The sequence below is a fragment of the Astyanax mexicanus genome, chromosome 7, assembly GCF_023375975.1.
Source record: "Astyanax mexicanus isolate ESR-SI-001 chromosome 7, AstMex3_surface, whole genome shotgun sequence".
Taxonomy (NCBI): Eukaryota; Metazoa; Chordata; class Actinopteri; order Characiformes; family Acestrorhamphidae; genus Astyanax; species Astyanax mexicanus.
Window position 1 is genome coordinate 50642274 of NC_064414.1, and position 19468 is coordinate 50661741.

Sequence of the window (19468 nt, forward strand, 5' to 3'; positions counted from 1 at the left end):
GTCTGACGGGTGTTTGGTCAAACTTTTAAAATTTCTGTATTTTTGAACGCTGTGGGAGAACAGAGGTGTGCTATTCATCAAGAGCAAGAACTTTTTATCATGTTTTACTACAACAAAAGTCCATTTTACAAAAGAGTTCTCTTTTAACCCTAGACCTAAACCATTTAATGGCAAACAACTTGAGATTTAGGACCAGGATTAGGGTTATAGTTTGGTTACAGTTTGAGTTTAGGGTCAAGTTTAGGTCAATGTTTGAGGTTCAGTTAAAATTCAGATAAAAATTTAGTTTAAATCCAACTTCAGATTAAGAGTTAAGGTTGAAGTTAAGGAAAAAATGATAATCTTACATAAAACTACAATAAAAACTGAAGTTGAGGTTAATATTAATTTTAGGTTACGAGTTTAGGTTAGAAGTTGAATAAAGTTTAAGAGTTGAAGAGTTGAAGTTAAGAACAAAGAGTGTAAATTCAATGTATAGTGTGAATTAAATAGAGCTAATATAAGGGCTAGTATAAGTTAAGTTTTTGTTTAATTTAAGCATTTAATTCGTGTCACTTTTGGATTAAGATAAAGGTTAGGTTTAGGTTAGGAGTTGAATATAGTTTAAGGATTGAAATTAAGTTTATGTTCATTTGAGGTAATGATTTTAGTTTTAATGTTACGTTAAAAGTTGAAGTTAAGATAAAGCTTAAATTTAGTTTAGGAGTTTGAAGTTCAGTTCATGTTTAGTTGAAGCAATGAGTTTAAGTTTAAATTCGGTTTAAGGGTTGAAGTTAAATTAAATCTTAGCAGAAGGAGTTTTAATTTAGGTTATTGAGGTTTAAATAGGATTGAATATAAGGATAGGGTTAGGTTAAGTTAGTGAAGTTAGCTTTAAGGTTAAGCTTAGTTTAGGGGTTAAAGTTAAGGATAATGTTAGATTGGGATAATAATTAGATGTTAAGGTTGAGGTTAGGGTTTAAGCGTTTAGGTTTCTTTGATATTTTTGAGTTTAGGCTAAAAGGTTAAGGTTAGGTTTAGGTTGTATTAAAGGGCAAAGGAAGCTGATACTGTAATATATGTACAGTTATTGAGGTCATTGGAAAGTTTTGCAGTTTTATTAAGAGAATATTCTGTGCTTTTGTTTTTACACTGTTGGTAGAAGTAGGTCTTCAGTTTCCTCCTCTGCCTCCAATCGATATGTTTTAAGGACGCTGCTCTATATAGTTCTACTTTCACTGTATATTAAAGGTCTCTGCTGTAGGAGGAAGAAATCTCAGCACCTTCTCAATATAACCCTTTCCTGCCCAAACCACAGTTTATACCTCTCTTTATTATAGGTTTTTAGTACATTCAGAAAAATACCAGTATTAAATAAACAGTTTTTAGATTTAGGTAAAATGTCTATCATATCCATCCATCCATCCATCCATCCATCTATTTATCCATATATTCATCCATCCATCCATATATTTATCCATATATTCATCCATCTACAGTATTTATTCGTCCGTCCATCCATCCACCCATCCACCCACCCATCCATCCATCCTTCCATCCATCCATCCATCCATCCATCCATCCATCCATCCATCCATCTCATCCGTCTGTCTGTCCCTCCATCCATCCATCCATCCATCCATTAAGCCAACCATCTATCCGTCCACCCGTCCGTCCGTTCTTCTTTTTATCCATATATTCATCAATCTACAGTATTTATCCATCCATCCATCCATTCATCCATCCATCCATTCATTCATACATCCATTTAGCCAGCTATCCAACCACCCATCCATTTATTCATCCATCTACAGTATTTATCCATACATGCATCTATCCATCCATCCATCCATCCATTGTGCACCTTTCCATCCATTTATCAGTCTGTCCATCCATATATTCATCTATCTACAGTATTTATCCATCCATCCATCCATACATCCATGTATGTATCTATTCATCTATTCTCACTCAGAACAAAATATGAATGGAATGATCTTAACAGGCCATTCATGTCTTTACTGCACCAAAACCACACCCTGTGCCCACCCTTACACATACACACACACACACACACACACACACACACACACACACACACAGTGCATGTATTTAAGTTTGTTCCTGAACAGCAGTGACACGCGAGGCATCGTGACTGTCCTGGGCGACTGGTGGGCATTCCAGGGGGCAGTAAATCAGCGGCTGGGCCCGCCGGCCCGTCAGCCCCGCTGCCCCAGCATGCCAGGAACACGCCGGCCGCATTCGTCATCCCGCTCTGGCCCTGGCCGCTGCGTGCGGATGCGTGGGAGTCATTTACGAGCGGCAGAAGCTCGCAGCACAGACGTCACCGTGCGCAGAGAGAGGACATTGTGAGTGCATTGTACTGAGATCATTATTCTGAAGGAACTACCTGAGGAGAGAACGCTGCAGCCGCCATCTGTCTGAGGCCACGCTCCGGCCGTTACCAGCCCCTATCAGCAGCTCATCTAAACACACCGCTATAACCTTTATACCTGACTCTGTACACTCACATCAGAATGCATGCTAATCAACACATCACATATATCCACAGTAAAGCTTCATCCCAGCATTTGAACGTAAATCAATTATAAATCCTGTGAATCTGATTGGTAATAAATCCCATTCATCCTAAATGTAGTTGAATTGTAACAAAGAATATTATGATCACCTTTGGTTTGGACTGAATTTTCTCATTACACTGTATATCAGCTCCATAAGCTGTTAACCTCCTTCCAACCTCGTTCTTCAGTTTTCAGGACCCATCAGAACCACCAAACAGGTGGTCTAGAGGAGTCTAGAGGATGACCTACACAGACTTTACTTTATCTACTAGGTGGAGCACACCTTGTGAACACAGTGTTCAAGTGTTTAAAACCTCCAGCAGCACTGCTGTATCTAATCCATTATACCAGCACAACACGCACTAACACCCTTATCATCAGTGTACAGGTCTGAGAATGGGTTTCCCTGCAAACATAGGGTGTTCATTGTATTCTAAAATGAAGAATAAAGCTGAAACAAATAAGAGAGCACTTAAAAATGATGAGTTTCTGTGATTTTACTAAATTGAAAACCTCTGGAATATAATCAAGAGGAAGGTGGATGATCACAAGCCACAAAACCAAGAGTGCCAAGAGCCAGGAGTGGCATAAAGTTATCCAAATGTCATGCCAGTATGCATGAGAGCTGTGATTAAAAACCAGGGTTATTCCACAACATATTGATTTCTGAACTCTTAAAACTTGAGTATGAGCATTTACTTGTTTTCTTTGCATTATTTGAGGTCTGAAAGCTCTGCATCTTTTTTTGTTATTTCAGCCGTTTCTCTTGTTCCACAAATAAATGCTCTAAATGATATTTTTTTTTTTGGGGGGGGGGGGATTTGTTTATATTTTACTTAAACATAAACCTATAAAAAGCAAAATCAGAGAAACTGATTCAGAAACTGAAGTGATCTCTTAATTTTTTTCCCCAGATTTACGCATATTCTACTTTTGAAACCATAAAGAACTGAAGATTGAGCACCAATGCTCAAGGATTTTCTAAGCCTTTACTTTAACACTTTTAGTGTTGAATTAATCACTCTTACACGTACAGTGTTAATGTGACACTAGCAAACTGGCAAAACACACTCACCCATCTCTATTACCATTTGCAGCACCATTTAAAATGTAATAATTTTAGTCATTGTTCCCCACACCAGTTCATCACCTCATTTACCCGGGAGCTGCAGTACCACAGCTGTCCTGCAGGGGCCGCTCTGTTCCCTCATCTAAATTCTCTCAGATCTGTCAATATTAGAGCCTCACAAATCAACGGGAACAGGCGGCCCCTCCTCCCTCCCTCCCTCCCTCCCTCCCGGTTTCTTGTAATCTCTTGTCTATCTCTGTGAATCACACGCCCCATTGACCTCCCCATCCCACTCCATTGATGTGATTAAACGCTGCTTATGGAGGAAACGTGTTTCCGACTCCGGCACAACACTTACCCCGGTGTGCGCTACAGGTGCTGAGACTGACGGGCTGTTTTCAGCAGTCTGACATCATCAGAGCTAGCTCAGCACGTCCGAGATCATGCTACTGAAACGTTTCTCTGCCCCTCAGTCCGGTATTCCACATTACAGCCCTGCTGTTCGGCTGTTTAGAACAAACTGGCTTTGCTTAATCTTTCCAGTTTACAGTCGAAGGGGAAAGAGCTGTGGCATTCCGGATCTGCACAAACACTGTATGTCCTTGGGTTATGAATTTCATAAACATGCTGCTGGAAACATCAATACGCCTACAGTGCAATCCCACCACACACAACTCTTTAAAGCCATAGTTTGGCAAACAATCAGCCATAAGACATGTTTGGGGTCTCTTTGGAGTTTGCTTATTTAGATTTATATTAGACCAGGGGTGTCCAAACTACGGCCGGCGGGCCATTTGCGGCCCGTTTCCTGTTTTGGAGCTGCCCGCGAGGTATTTTAAGAAATAGTATGAAAGTTGTCCCGCTGTTAAGCAAGTTTTTTATAATGTGAGATTCAAAGTTTGAACGCTAGGTGTCAGAAACGGGCCAAAGAGTCTAAAAGCGGAGAGAGTGCGAATTTCTAGCGCAGAAAAACGGGTTAAAAGAGTCTAAAAGCGGAGAGGGCGCGCATTTCTAGAGCAGAAAAACAGACCAAAGAGTCTAAAAGCGGCGAGAGTGACGTTGTAGCGCAGAAAAACGGGCCAAAGAGTCTAAAAGCGGAGAGGGTGCGCATTTCTAGCGCAGAAAAATGGGCCAAAGAGTCTAAAAGCGGAGAGGGTGCGCATTTCTAGCGCAGAAAAACGGGCCAAAGAGTCTAAAAGCAGAGAGGGTGCGCATTTCTAGAGCAGAAAAACGGGGAAAAAGAGTCTAAAAACGGAGACAGTGCTCATTTCTAGTGCAGAAAAACAGGGTAAAAGAGTCTAAAAGTGGAGAGAGTGCTCATTTCTAGCGCAGAAAAACAGGGTAAAAAAGTCTAAAAGCAGAGAGAATGCGCACTTATAGCGCAGAAAAACGGGCCAAAGAGTCTAAAAGCAGAGAGAGTGCGCACGTATAGCGCAGAAAAACGGGCCAAAGAGTCTAAAAGCGGCGAGAGTGAAGTTGTAGCGCAGAAAACCGGGCCAAAGAGTCTAAAAGCGGAGAGGGTGCGCATTTCTAGCGCAGAAAAACGGGCCAAAGAGTCTAAAAGCAGAGAGGGTGCGCATTTCTAGCGCAGAAAAACGGGCCAAAGAATCTAAAAGCAGAGAGGGTGCGCATTTCTAGAGCAGAAAAACGGGGAAAAAGAGTCTAAAAACGGAGACAGTGCTCATTTCTAGCACAGAAAAACAGGGTAAAAGAGTCTAAAAGCGGAGAGGGTGCGCATTTCTAGAGCAGAAAAACAGGCCAAAGAGTCTAAAAGCAGAGAGGGTGCGCATTTCTAGTGCCAAAAAATGGGCCAAAGAGTCTAAAAGCAGAGAGAGTGCGCACGTATAGCGCAGAAAAACGGGCCAAAGAGACTAAAAGCGGCGAGAGTGAAGTTGTAGCGCAGAAAAACGGGCCAAAAAGTCTAAAAGCGGAGAGGGTGCGCATTTCTAGCGCAGAAAAACGGGCCAAAGAGTCTAAAAGCGGAGAGGGTGCGCATTTCTAGCGCAGAAAAACGGGCCAAAGAGTCTAAAAGCAGAGAGGGTGCGCATTTCTAGAGCAGAAAAACGGGGAAAAAGAGTCTAAAAACGGAGACAGTGCTCATTTCTAGCGCAGAAAAACAGGGAAAAAGAGTCTAAAAGCGGAGAGAGTGCTCATTTCTAGCGCAGAAAAACAGGGTAAAAGAGTCTAAAAGCAGAGAGGGTGCGCATTTCTAGAGCAGAAAAACGGGGAAAAAGAGTCTAAAAACGGAGACAGTGCTCATTTCTAGCGCAGAAAAACAGGGTAAAAGAGTCTAAAAGCGGAGAGAGTGCACATTTCTAGCACAGAAAATGGGGTAAAAGAGTCTAAAAGTTGCAGTAAATTAAGGAGTTTTATATTAAGAGACATCATGAAATTAAACATTAATGTGAAAAATCTTAGTTTACACAACACTGTCAAAGATAAAGATAATAAGTCAAGTAAAATGGTGTGTAAATGAAAGTAATCAGTAAAATGTATTATTTAAAGTGGTATATTTCATTATTTGTTTTATTACAGAGTCTGTGGCCCGTAACTTCAAATATATTTCTCCTTCTGGCCCCCAACAAAAAAAAGTTTGGACACCCCTGTATTAGAGATACAGTATAATAGAGCTAGGTTAAGAAGTAATAAAAGATAACAGTACACTGCACCTCAGTTAGCCTCATGCAAACTGCATGCATCAGTAATGTGAATGTGAGTAAGTAATAGGAACAGTCATAGTAGGGATGTGCCAATCCAATAATCAATGGCCAAAAGCCATGTATTGAATAGAAAAAATATAATAGAAAAAAATATATAATCCAATATGATCCATAAGCATACACTATCACATAAATGCTTATTACTTAGAACCCCGTCTTACACGTGTTCAGGTCTATATTTGTTCAATCCGATATTTTGTTCAACCCTATATTTAAGCTTATGTGTTCAGATCTACATGTGTTAAAGCTTATAAGAGTTCAAGTCTACATTTGTTCAATCCCACATGTGTTCAATCCTATATTTAAGATGTGTTCTGGTCTACATGTGTTCAAGTCTACATTTTTTCAAGCCTTAGTATGTTTAAGCCAACATGTGTTCAAGCCTTCTTTTGTTCAAACGTATATGTGTTTAATCTTATATTTGTTCAAGTCTTCATGTGCTCAGGCCTACCTGTTTTCCATCCTACTTGTGTTCAAGCATACATGTGTTCAATCCTACATTTGTTTAATCCTAGCTTTGATCAAGTCTTCATGTGTTCAGGCCTACATGTGTTCAATCCTACTTGTGTTCAATCCTACATGTGTTCAGGCCTACATGTGTTCAGGCCTACTTGTGTTCAGGCCTAAATGTGTTCAGGCCTAAATGTGTTCAGGCCTACATGTGTTCAAGCCTACATGTGTTCAAGCCTAAATACATTCAACCCTACATTTATTCAAACTTCTATGTGTTCAAGCCTACATTTGTTCAGGCCTTTATGTGTTCACTTCTTTATGTGTTCAAGTCTACTTGTGTTCAAGCCTTCATGTGTTCAATCCTACAGGTGTTCAATTGTATATGCGTTCCTCCCTTAATGTTTTAACCTACACACGTTCGAGCCTACAATTGTTTAAACCTTCATGTGTTCAAGCATTCACACGTTCAAGCCTACATTTGTTCAGTCCCACATGTGTTCAATCCTACATTTAAGATGTGTTCTGGTCTACATGTGTTCAAGTATACATTTTTTCAAGCCTCAGTATGTTTAAGCCAACATGTGTTCAAGCCTTCATATGTTCAAACGTGTATGTGTTTAATCCTACATTTGTTCAAGTCATGTGTTCAGGCCTTCCTGTGTTCAATCCTACTTGTGTTCAGGCCTACCTTTGTTCAATCCTACATGTGTTCCATCCTACATGTGTTCCATCCTTCACATGTTCAAACATACATGTGTACAATCCTACATGTGTTCAAGCATTCCCATGTTCAAGTCTACATTTGTTCAATCCTATATGTGTTCAAGCATTCACATGTTCAACCCTACATTTGTTCAATCCTACATGTGTTCAAGCCTTCACATGTTCAAGCCTACATTTGTTCCATCCTACATGTGTTCAAGCATTCACATATTCAATCCTACATTTGTTCAAGCCTACATTTGTTCCATCCTACATGTGTTCAAGCATTCACATATTCAAGCCTACATTTGTTCAAGCCTACATGTGTTCCAGCCTTCACATGTTCAAGCCTACATTTGTTCAAGCCTACATGTGTTCAAGCATTCACATATTCAATCCTACATTTGTTCAATCCTACATGTGCTCAAGCATTCACATGTTCAATCCTACATTTGTTCAAGCCTACATGTGTTTAAGCCTTCACATGTTCAACCCTACATTTGTTCAATCCTACATGTGTTCAAGCCTTCACATGTTCAAGCCTACATTTGTTCCATCCTACATGTGTTCAAGCATTCACATATTCAATCCTACATTTGTTCAAGCCTACATTTGTTCCATCCTACATGTGTTCAAGCATTCACATATTCAAGCCTACATTTGTTCAAGCCTACATGTGTTCCAGCCTTCACATGTTCAAGCCTACATTTGTTCAAGCCTACATGTGTTCAAGCATTCACATATTCAATCCTACATTTGTTCAATCCTACATGTGCTCAAGCATTCACATATTCAAACCTACATTTGTTCAATCCTACATGTGCTCAAGCATTCACATATTCAAACCTACATTTGTTCAATCCTACATGTGTTCAAGCATTCACATGTTCAATCCTATAATTGTTCAATCCTATATGTGTTTAAGCATTCACATGTTCAATCCTACATTTGTTCAAGCCTACATGTGTTTAAGCCTACACATGTTCAACCCTACATTTGTTCAATCCTACATGTGTTCAAGCCTTCACATGTTCAAGCCTACATTTGTTCCAGCCTACATGTGTTCAAGCATTCACATATTCAAGCCTACATTTGTTCAACCCTACATGTGTTCCAGCCTTCACATGTTCAAGCCTACATTTGTTCCATCCTACATGTGTTCAAGCATTCACATATTAAAGCCTACATTTGTTCAACCCTACATGTGCTCAAGCATTCACATGTTCAATCCTACATTTGTTCAAGCCTACATGTGTTTAAGCCTTCACATGTTCAATCCTACAGTTGTTCAAGCCTACATGTGTTCAAGCCTTCACATGTTCAAGCCTACATTTGTTCAAGCCTACATGTGTTCAAGCATTCACATATTCAAGCCTACATTTGTTCAACCCTACATGTGTTCAAGCCTTCACATGTTCAAGCCTACATTTGTTCCATCCTACATGTGTTCAAGCATTCACATATTCAATCCTACATTTGTTCAACCCTACATGTGTTCCAGCCTTCACATGTTCAAGCCTACATTTGTTCCATCCTACATGTGTTCAAGCATTCACATATTCAAGCCTACATTTGTTCAATCCTACATGTGCTCAAGCATTCACATGTTCAATCCTACATTTGTTCAAGCCTACATGTGTTTAAGCCTTCACATGTTCAACCCTACAGTTGTTCAATCCTACATGTGTTCAAGCCTTCACATGTTCAAGCCTACATTTGTTCCATCCTACATGTGTTCAAGCATTCACATATTCAAGCCTACATTTGCTCAATCCTACATGTGTTCAAGCCTTCACATGTTCAAGCCTACATTTATTAAAGCCAACAATTCTTTAACCCTATATTTGTGCAAGATTACATTAGTAACAATTATGCCTGTGTTCAATCCTTAATGCCTGTGTTCTAGGCTTAATAGGAAAGTAAAGTATGTGTTCCACATCATATTTAGATGGCTGTGTTTAGCAAAGTACACGAGGCAAGTGTATTATTAACAGCTTCGTTTAAGAGAGGAAAAGATAAACTTAAGTTTGCTGTATTGGTACTGAGGCTATAACAGTGTTGTATCGTGAGCTCTTACTCGTTAAAGACGAGGTCCGGGGCGAAGTAGAGCATCTGAGCGTTGGTGTGTTTGTAGGATCTCCAGCTGAGGGAGAAGGAGGACAGACACATCCAGGAGTACTGGATCAGCGTGATCTGATCCTCAATGGGCAAAGAGCGGAAACCTGTAGAAAGAAAAAGAGAGAAAATATGAATATTATAGAAAAGTAAATACCATAAATCAATTAATCAGTAAATAAATAAACTAAATATTTACTGTAAATGGCTACTTTTGTGCCCAATAATGCTTAACCCCTTGAACTAGGGCTGCAAGTAATGATTATTTTTGTAGTCGACTAATCTGATGATTATTTTTTTTTCGATTAGTCAGCGATTATTTATGACATGTCCTCCACCTCTAAAAACGATAGAAACAGCTGAACATGAGATTTTATAAGTATTGAAATGCCCAGATGTTGTTAAATACGAAAATTACTGATATTTAGTGAGTAAATATGTAATCTGTTAAGTTTGGGCACTTTTGGAGACACAGATTAAGAAGAATTGAGAATAAACTGTGTGACTGAGTAATTTACCCATCTCCCATTGGTAAATTGCATTAACGATTAGTCGACAATTAAAAATGTAGTCGACAAATTTCATTAATCAACATTGTCGATTATATCAACTAATCAATGGAGCCCATGCCTCAATCGTACATGTATATGTAATCAAATATAAATGCTGTAAACTCTGAATTACAACTGAATCAAACACCTGAGACAATATGAAAAAAGGTTAAATTAAGAAAGATTCATTTTCTAAAGGAACAAACTGAATTAAGATAAAAAATATATAATCCTGAAATAAAACAATTGTGTTTGAACACACATGCTGTGTGTGTGTGATGATCAAATACTATATTAAAGTATAAAACTATGAAATGAGTTGAATCATTTTGCAACTTAATCGTTTTGCAAACAAATCAATGTGCAATTAAACTGAATCATGATCAATTAGACTGTATACTGTATAGGGTGTTGATATCTCAACATGTGGGATGAGATAACCCACAAACAAAACATTATATGGGGAGGTCTAAAGCGCTTCCACTATGATCGGGAGTTTGCTGGTTCGAATCCAGGTCATGCAGCTTGCAATCAGCTGCCGGAGCCCTGAGAATGGCCTCACTCTCTCTGGGTGGGTACTGTAGATAGTGCTCTTCCCCTTCATCACTCCTAGGGTGATGTGGATCAGCACAAGGCTGCATCTGTGAGCTGATGTATCAGAACCGAGTCGCTGCACTTTCCTCCGAGTGTGATGGAGAAGGCGTGTGCTAGTCTTCACCCTCCTTGTGTTGGGGCATCACTAGTGATGGGAGTACCAACAATTGGCCAGATAAATTAGGAGAAAATTAGAAATAAATTTATATTTAAAATATATATATATATATATATATATATATATATATATATATATATATATATATATATATATATATATATATATATATATATCACATTTTATAATTAATAATAGAATGAATGAAAAAAATTATTTGTTCTGAGCAACAAACGGGAGTAATGACTCTCTGGCTGTTCAGTAGAGTCCGTCTGTGGGTTAAAAATAGTGAGTTGTGTGTATGAGCAGGTAAACAGTGTGGAGGAGGGGGCTGGGTTGTTTTTCCTGTGCTGTAGCTGCACGTCCAGAGGTGTTAATATTTGTCTAGACTCGATAAACTGTTGCAGCACAATCACCAGAATCAGCTTTACACAAACTGCCCAAGGTCTCCATTTATCACCCTGTGCTGTACTGGAGCTCCATAAATAGAGTTCACCCAGCACTGGACAGAAAACTCTCACCGAGAGCCGCACGCAGCTGAAGATCCACAACAGCAAGGACACGCAGAGGCTCATCAGTGAAGATGAGGCTGTTTCAGTCTACAGTCAAATCATTGAACTCAATTTCCAATCACTTCCATGTCTAGAGGTGTATAATAAAAGCAGCAGCTAGGCATGCTGGGACTGCTTCTACAAACATTAGTGAAAGAATGGGATGCAGCACCTGTGCAACAACAAGTCCAGTCGTGAAATTTCACGACTCACTACTAAATATTCCACAGCCAACTGTCAGTGATATTATAACACAGTGGAAAAGACTGGGAACGACAGCAACTCTGTGCTCAGATTAGTTCATCACTACACACCTCCAAACTTCATGTAGCTCCAGATTAGATCATCACTACACACCTCCAAACGTCATGTAGCTTCAGAGTTCATCATCACTACACACCTCCAAACTTCATGTAGCTTCAGATTAGATCATCACTACACACCTCCAAACGTCATGTAGCTTCAGAGTTCATCATCACTACACACCTCCAAACTTCATGTAGCTTCAGAATTCATCACCACACACCTCCAAACTTCATGTAGCTTCAGAGTTCATCACTACACACCTCCAAACTTCATGTAGCTTCAGAGTTTATCAATCACTACACACCTCCAAACTTCATGTAGCTTCAGAATTCATCACCACACACCTCCAAACTTCATGTAGCTTCAGAGTTCATCATCACTACACACCTCCAAACTTCATGTAGCTTCAGAGTTTATCAATCACTACACACCTCCAAACTTCATGTAGCTTCAGAGTTCATCATCACTACACACCTCCATCCAAACTTCATGTAGCTTCAGAGTTAATCACTACACACCTCCAAACTGGAGAGTTTCCATGACGGAGCAGCTCAAATCCATCCAAACATCACCCACATCACCAAACACAGCAATGCACTAACACATTCAGTTCTCAGGAAGCAGCTGTTAACGAGCTGAGTAGAGGGATCAGGTGTGTCACAGTGCATTTAAATCACAGTGGAATGAGGTTCAATGTTGAAATTAGTGTTGAGGGAAGAACAACACAAAACTCTATATTTAAATCTCAGCATAGCCAACAGTGTAATGCACACTCAGAATTAGAGTAGAATTAACTCACTCACTAATCATTTTATAGCACTTGCTGAGGATGTCTGGCTCAACACCTCTGCAATGCATTATCGTGTAAATTGGAAATTCAAGCTTAAAGCACTACAAAACAGTTAAAACACCATATACTGCACTATTTATGTAATAGAAAGCAATTCCAATTGCAGCTCCAGTTTTAGAAAGTCCACCAAGAACAGGGCCTTGTTCCAAGACAACTCCAAGATTATGATGATATGTAACCAAATCAAAATTAATTTAAAATGAGTCAAAACCAAGTCTAAACAAGTCAAAGTCTAAAGTTTAAAGCAAGCAAAGATTCGGTCAAACCCAAGTTTAAAGCAAGTCAAACCCAAGTTTAAGGCAAATCAAGCCCAACTAGTTCAAACCCAAGTTTAAAGCAAGTCAACTCAAGTTTAAAGCAAGTCAAACACAATTTTAAAGCAGGTCAACCCCAACCAGGTCAAGTTCAAGTTTAAATCAAATCAAACTCAAGTTTACAGCAAATCAAGCCCAACCAGTTCAAGTCAAACTCAAGTCAAACTCAAGTTTAAAACAAGTCAGACTCAAGTTTAAAGCAAGTCAAACTCAAGTTTAAAGCAAGTCAAACTCAAGTTTAAAGCAAGTCAAGGTCAAGTTTAAAGCAAGTCAACCTCAAGTTTAAAACAAGTCAAACTCAAGTTTAAAGCAAGTCAAACTCAAGTTTAAAGCAAGTCAAACTCAAGTTTAAAGCAAGTCAAACCCAAGTTTAAAGCAAGTCAAACTCAAGTTTAAAGCAGATCAAGCCCAACTAGTTCAAGCCCAAGTTTAATGCAAGTTTAAAGCAAGTCAAGCTCAAGTTTAAAGCAAGTCAAACTCAAGTTTAAAGCAAGTCTAACTCAAGTTTAAAACAAGTCAAACTCAAGTTTAAAACAAGTCAAACTCAAGTTTAAAGCAAGTCAAACTCAAGTTTAAAGCAAGTCAAACTCAAGTTTAAAGCAAGCCAACTCAAGTTTAAATCAAATTAAACTCAGGTTTAAAGCAGATCAAACCCAAGTTTAAAGCAGGTCAACCCCAACCAGGTCGAGTCCAAGTTTAAATCAAATAAAACTCAGGTTTAAAGCAGATCAAGCCCAAGTTTAAAGCAAGTGAAACCCAAGTTTAAAGCAAGTTGAAACTAAGTCAAACTCAAGTATAAAGCACAGGAACCTGAATTAAAGCAAGGCAAACCTGAATTTAAAGTAAGTTGAAACCAAGTTTAAAGCAAATTAAACCCAAGTTTAAAGAAAGTCAAACCTCTAAAGTGAGTCTACAGCAAGTGGAAGTCAATAGAATCTGCAACCAAACCCAAACTCAAGTCAAAAAGGAATCAAAATCAAGTTAAATCAGTTTTAGTTAAAGTTAAAACCAGGTTGAACCATAGTCTAACCTGAACTCTAAAACAGGCTCTAAAGATAAAGTTAGGTGAAGACCCGCTGCAGCCTTGGTGCTGTGTGTGCAGCTCTCGCTCTGCACTGTGTTCTGAATCTCAGGATGTGTGTTTGAAAGTCAGTAGGCCTGATTTACCCCGGCGTCTACCGGCTTTCTATTTATACATCTGGATAAAGCAAGCAGACACCCGGTATCAAATAATTGCAATCCAGCAGATGAGTCCTGAGAGAGGAGCGCGTGAAGACTTCAGTGTGAACAGCAGAGTCAGGATCTTTACCAAACTTCAGCTCACACACCTTTCCTACCCGCCGGCTACAGCTCAGTACCACACATCACCTACAGCATCTGTGCAAAACCTGCAGACGCCTGATGAGTTCATTTCATCAGCTTTAAGGAGTATTCACTCAATAAAACAGGGTGCTGTAGAGATTACTATAAAGCATTAGATAAAGTGGAATAATTTCCTTAGTACTGGGCAGTAGAGCGGTGAGGTTCCATCCAGTACAACAACAATAAAAATAACACTATATAAACTAATATTCAGTGTACTATAGTGTGTACTATTTTCAGTGTTTTATACAAACTGTTTTACATACACTGAGCTACACTGGTTCTTAAAGGGAGTAACATCTGGCACACTGATTGGTTTATTTTTTGATACGCCCAAAATTAACCACACCCATGATTAAATAAGAGAATTAGTACATTCCTTTTGCGCGTTTCGAGCCACTCAAGGTGTATTTTTAAGGTGTATTCATTTTGAACCTTTAATATCTAAGCCCCTTCTGTCAGGTAGGATGCGGGAAGGACCAAGAAAACAGAACTGAGCATAAACAGGAAAACACGAGGACCACTAACAGACGTAAAAACGTACAAGGATCGACACACGAGAAAGGAAACACGGACTATAAATAGAGGTGGACACAAACGGGAAACAGGAAACACCTGGGACTAAGGGGCGGAGTTACAAATGGACACAGGTAAGTGGAAAATTACAGGGGAACAACACAGAGAAGCACGGGTCACGTGGGGGTCACACACAGAGGCATGAGAACAGGCAGGAAACAGGGCAAAGACGTGACACCTTCAGACAGCCTGTACCTGTTTTACTTAATCTTATTTATTCTTTTATTTATTTCCTTATTTATTATTATTATTATTATTATTATTAGTTTTGAATTATTGTTTTTTAACTTATTTTGATTTTCTTTTATTATTATTATTATTATTATTATTATTGCTTTTATTTTTTATAATTTTTTTAGTTCATTTATTTATTTGAATTTTTATTGTATTATGTAAAAGTTAGTTTTAGCTCATTTTAACTCATTTTTGTTGTATTAATCTTTTTTTTTTATCTTATTTTTTATCAATTATACCATACTTTATTATAATCATTATTATTTTTTTTCTATTTTATTCTAATTCTATTTATTTTTTTTATCTATTTTTATATTTTATTTACTGTTATTATAAAATGATTAAATTTAGCTATTATTTTCTGTGTCATGTCATTCCATGTTTTTGTAAGTGCTCGGCTACATTGAAAATGAGGGTTGCCCTCAATGTACATCTGAGTCAAAATAAAGGTTGATTGATTGATTGATTGATTGATTGATTTTTTGCGCCCTCACGATACAAAAGACTCACTGACGCCCTAAATTCAGCTGCACAATGTGCAATTGACCAGTGCACTAAAGATCGCTAAAACAGGGCCAATAGCGTACTTTAAACATATTATGATAATTAACTGTGAGACATACCTGGAAGTACTTTGGCCCACTTGACCACGCGGATCATCTGTTTGCCGGCGAGTTTGTTGAGGCTGGTCAGCAGGTGGTCGGTTGTGTCGGGCTGCGTGTTGTCGTAGCCGGCGAACACCACCTCGGGCTCGATGAGCTCCAGGATGCTGCAGACGGACGGCGACAGGTACGGAGTCACCGCAGAGCCGTGAGGAACCAGAGCCATGCTGGAGGTCAGCTCCTTCTCTGAGGTGAGGAACGGGGCGGAGTCTTTGGAGCCCTGTACCGAGTCCTCGCTCACACTCTTCAGCTTCCCCAACTTCTTCGATTTACGTGCTGAGAGAGGAAAAACAAGCAATCCTTAAATACGGAAATCATCCAGACTATGAAGGAACACATAAGGAATCATGAATCATCAGCTGTTTGTTAATTTGTGGTTTCTGGGGCTGGTAACTCTGATGAACTTATCCTGTACAACAGAGAGAACTCTTGCTCCTCCTTTCCTGGGGCGGTCCTGATGAGAGCCAGTTTCATCATAACGTTTTTGATGGTCTTTGAGACTGTACTTGAGGATACTTTCAAAGTTTTTTATTAAGTTGAGTAGTTTTTGCTTTTTATAATATATATTAGAACAAAACTCAAATATTCACTATTCACTGTATACCTGTAACTCTACCTCTTCACTACTTTACTTTAACTGATGCTCTCAAACACTTTATTAAGAGGCAAGAAATTCAAATAATTAATTCTTGACGAGTTCAGCACAGCTGTTAACTGAAAGCCTGAATTCCAGGTGACTCTACCTCATAAAGCTGACTGAGAAAATCCAGCAGAGATGTACAAAACTGTCTAATCTAAGCAAGAGATGCTACTACTTTAGAAGAATCTAAAATATAAAACATATTCTGATTTGTTCAACATGTTTTCGTTAAGTACATAATTCCATATGTTTTTTTCTTTATAGTTTGGATGACTTTAGTATTAATCTACAATGCAGAACATTTTCAAATAATATGAAATAATGTAATTTACAATACATTTACACAGACAGATTCTGCTGATTTCTCAAAAAATAAATAATAAAACAAATGAAAAAATTGTCCCACCTTTTAATTAAATACTTAAAATCTTATATATGGAATCAGCACTGGGTTGAGATATAAGACAATAATATTTTAAAAAAGCATAATGTGTGAAGACAAGTTCAAGATTACTATTAAATATTTTGTATTTCAATATTAATTTTGTCGCTGTCCAATGAAAAACACTTATCTCCAAAACAGCAACTTTACAGGAGAGGAAAAACAAAACTTGTAAACTTTCAATGGAAGTCAATGTAAAAAAAGTTTATTTCAGGTCATTTTGAAGAGTTTCTATTGGTCCGTTCATCAAGAAGTTTTGGCACAGTGTAAGGGACAGTTTGTCTATTCAAATTATGTAGTAAATTAAAAATCAACAAAAATGGAGATAAGTGTTTTTTATAGGACAGCGACGATTTATATATTTTTTGCCTTTAGATTTTGATATGTTGAGACAAACAAGAAACAAAATAAAAACATTTAACACATCAACAGCAAGATGCTCTACACTCCCTAAGACCCGCCCCCTTAGTACTGAATTTTGGCTTAAGGTAAATGGTTTGGAGAGCCACGTCATCTACTGGTGTTGGATTAAAAGAAATAAAAAAAACAGCACAGCAGATGGTGAATCAGTACTGTCTCTACTGTATGGAGACCAGTGATGTCAGTAACACGTTACTTAGGCGTGTCTTTAGTTTCCGCCCGTTTTCGTTTTTCCCCAGTTCTCGGGTTCCCTATCTCTTTATAAAGGCGTTTTTTTTTGCGGCCGCGTCCCAATTCACTAGCCAGGGCAGCGGTCTGCCACAAATTTGATTGGCAGAGGAGAGCGTTTGAAGATTTTACACCACACGTGATTGGAAGTTCACTGTGGCGCAGAGCGCACACACCGTAAAGACAAGAAAAGTTCCGGTGCTTTAAATGAACACTGTCAGAATTAAATCCTTCTCAGTAGTTGGGTCCGGACCCGGACCCGGACCGCAGTCTGCAAATATGTGATCCCTGGTCTAGACCATATACACGGTTCTGTTTTATTAAACCACTCCTTGCTGCCCTGCAGAGAACAACAGGTTCAATGTTCAGTTTTACTGTGTTAAATATGTCAGGTCAAGAAAGACTTTCTTTATTTTATATATTTTTTTTTAAAACAAGTATTTATGTTTAGTAAAATCAAGAAAGACCATATTTTATTTTTTATAAAAAAAAATATTTATGTTAAGTTAATTTTTTTATTTTTATAAAATATATATATATATTTTTTAGGAAATAGTTCAACTTAATAGAGATAAATTGTTGCTGTTAAAATTGCATTTTCCAATAAAGGGAGTATTGGCAAAACTGGTTATCATTTTTATGTTAAGGCGGCGCCGCGGCGGGAGGTGGTGTCTGCAGCTGCTGAAAGTAACTAATAAAGTAACTTGTAAAGTAACTTAGTTACTTTTAAAATCAAGTAATCCATAAAGTAACTAAGTTATTTTTTAAAGGAGTAATCAGTAATCGGATTACTTTTTCAAAGTAACTATACCATCACTGATGGAGACTGTATAACAGCAGGTAAAATTGACATCAGAACAGCTAGACAACAAAAAGTGTGTGTGCTGGTGTGCTGAGTGTGTGTGTGTGTGTGTGTTTGTTGATGTTTCCACTATAAAATGCATAAAAGCCGGATATGATTGGACAGCGTGAGACGGTCCCTGAAACAAAGCTACATTTAAAACAGAGCTCTTTTCAATCAGGGCTGTTTCTGTACTTAAAAATCCAATTTAGCTAAAACTGTGTTTGTGTTTGTCGCGGCGATGCGTAAAAATAGAAAATAAATTGCTCTGGCTGTAGAGGAGACAGCGCAGATTAAGGCCTGCTGTGGGAAACGCCGGCTAAACGAAGCGGAAACAGAGCGAAACGCCGAGAACAACGAGCGCCGCTTCCGTCACACTCGTCTAATTTCTCTCTTTTACGCTGATGTACAGTACAGGCCAAAAGTTTGGACACACCTTCTCTTTTTCAAGGCGTTTTCTTTATTTTCACGACTATTTACATTGTAGATTCTCACTGAAGCATCAAAACTATGAATGAACACATGTGGAGTTTTATGTACTTAACAAAAAATGAGCTGAACCTCCACAGTCACCGGACCTGAACCCAATCCAGATTTGAGGTTTGGGGTGAGCTGGAGCACAGAGTGAAGAAGGCAAAGGGGCAACAAGTGCTAAACACTAGGGGTGGGCGATATGGCTCTAAATTAATATCACGATATTTCAGGGTATTTTTGCGATCACGATATACTTGGCGATATAAGAAAACAGAAAAATAATTCATTAATTTCAGGAATATAGTATAACAGTATAACAGAATAATCATAATGTGGCAAAATATATATTATAGCATAAAACAATATAATGCAGCAAAAAATATTGCAGAATATTTAGTGCATGCATATAAACTGCAAAGTAAAACAATTATACAATAAATACACTTAAAGTTTTATAGTAAATAATAAACTAGTTTTAAGACAGAACATCTCTATTATCATGGTATGGATTTTTAATATCATGATATTTCTGTGACACGATATAATGTATACCATATAATATTGCCCACCCCTACTAAACACCTCTGGGAACTCCTTCCTTCAAGACTGTTGGAAAACGTTTCATTTCAGGTGGCTACCTCTTGAAGCTCATTGAGAGAATGATGCAGAGAGTGTGCAAAGCAGT

At 38.3% G+C, this 19468-nt stretch overlaps 1 protein-coding gene across 1 annotated transcript in view; it reads right to left on the minus strand.

Moving 5' to 3' along the window:
* The window catches only part of nr3c2 (nuclear receptor subfamily 3, group C, member 2), a 194108-nt gene that overhangs the window by 20455 nt on the left and 154185 nt on the right, over positions 1–19468 (minus strand). Inside the window, exons 5-6 of the mRNA XM_049481378.1 lie at positions 15700–16014; positions 9583–9727 (exon numbers count right to left, since the gene is read on the minus strand). Of these exons, the coding sequence (XP_049337335.1) occupies positions 9583–9727; positions 15700–16014 (460 nt within the window). The remainder of the gene's footprint in view (positions 1–9582; positions 9728–15699; positions 16015–19468) is intronic.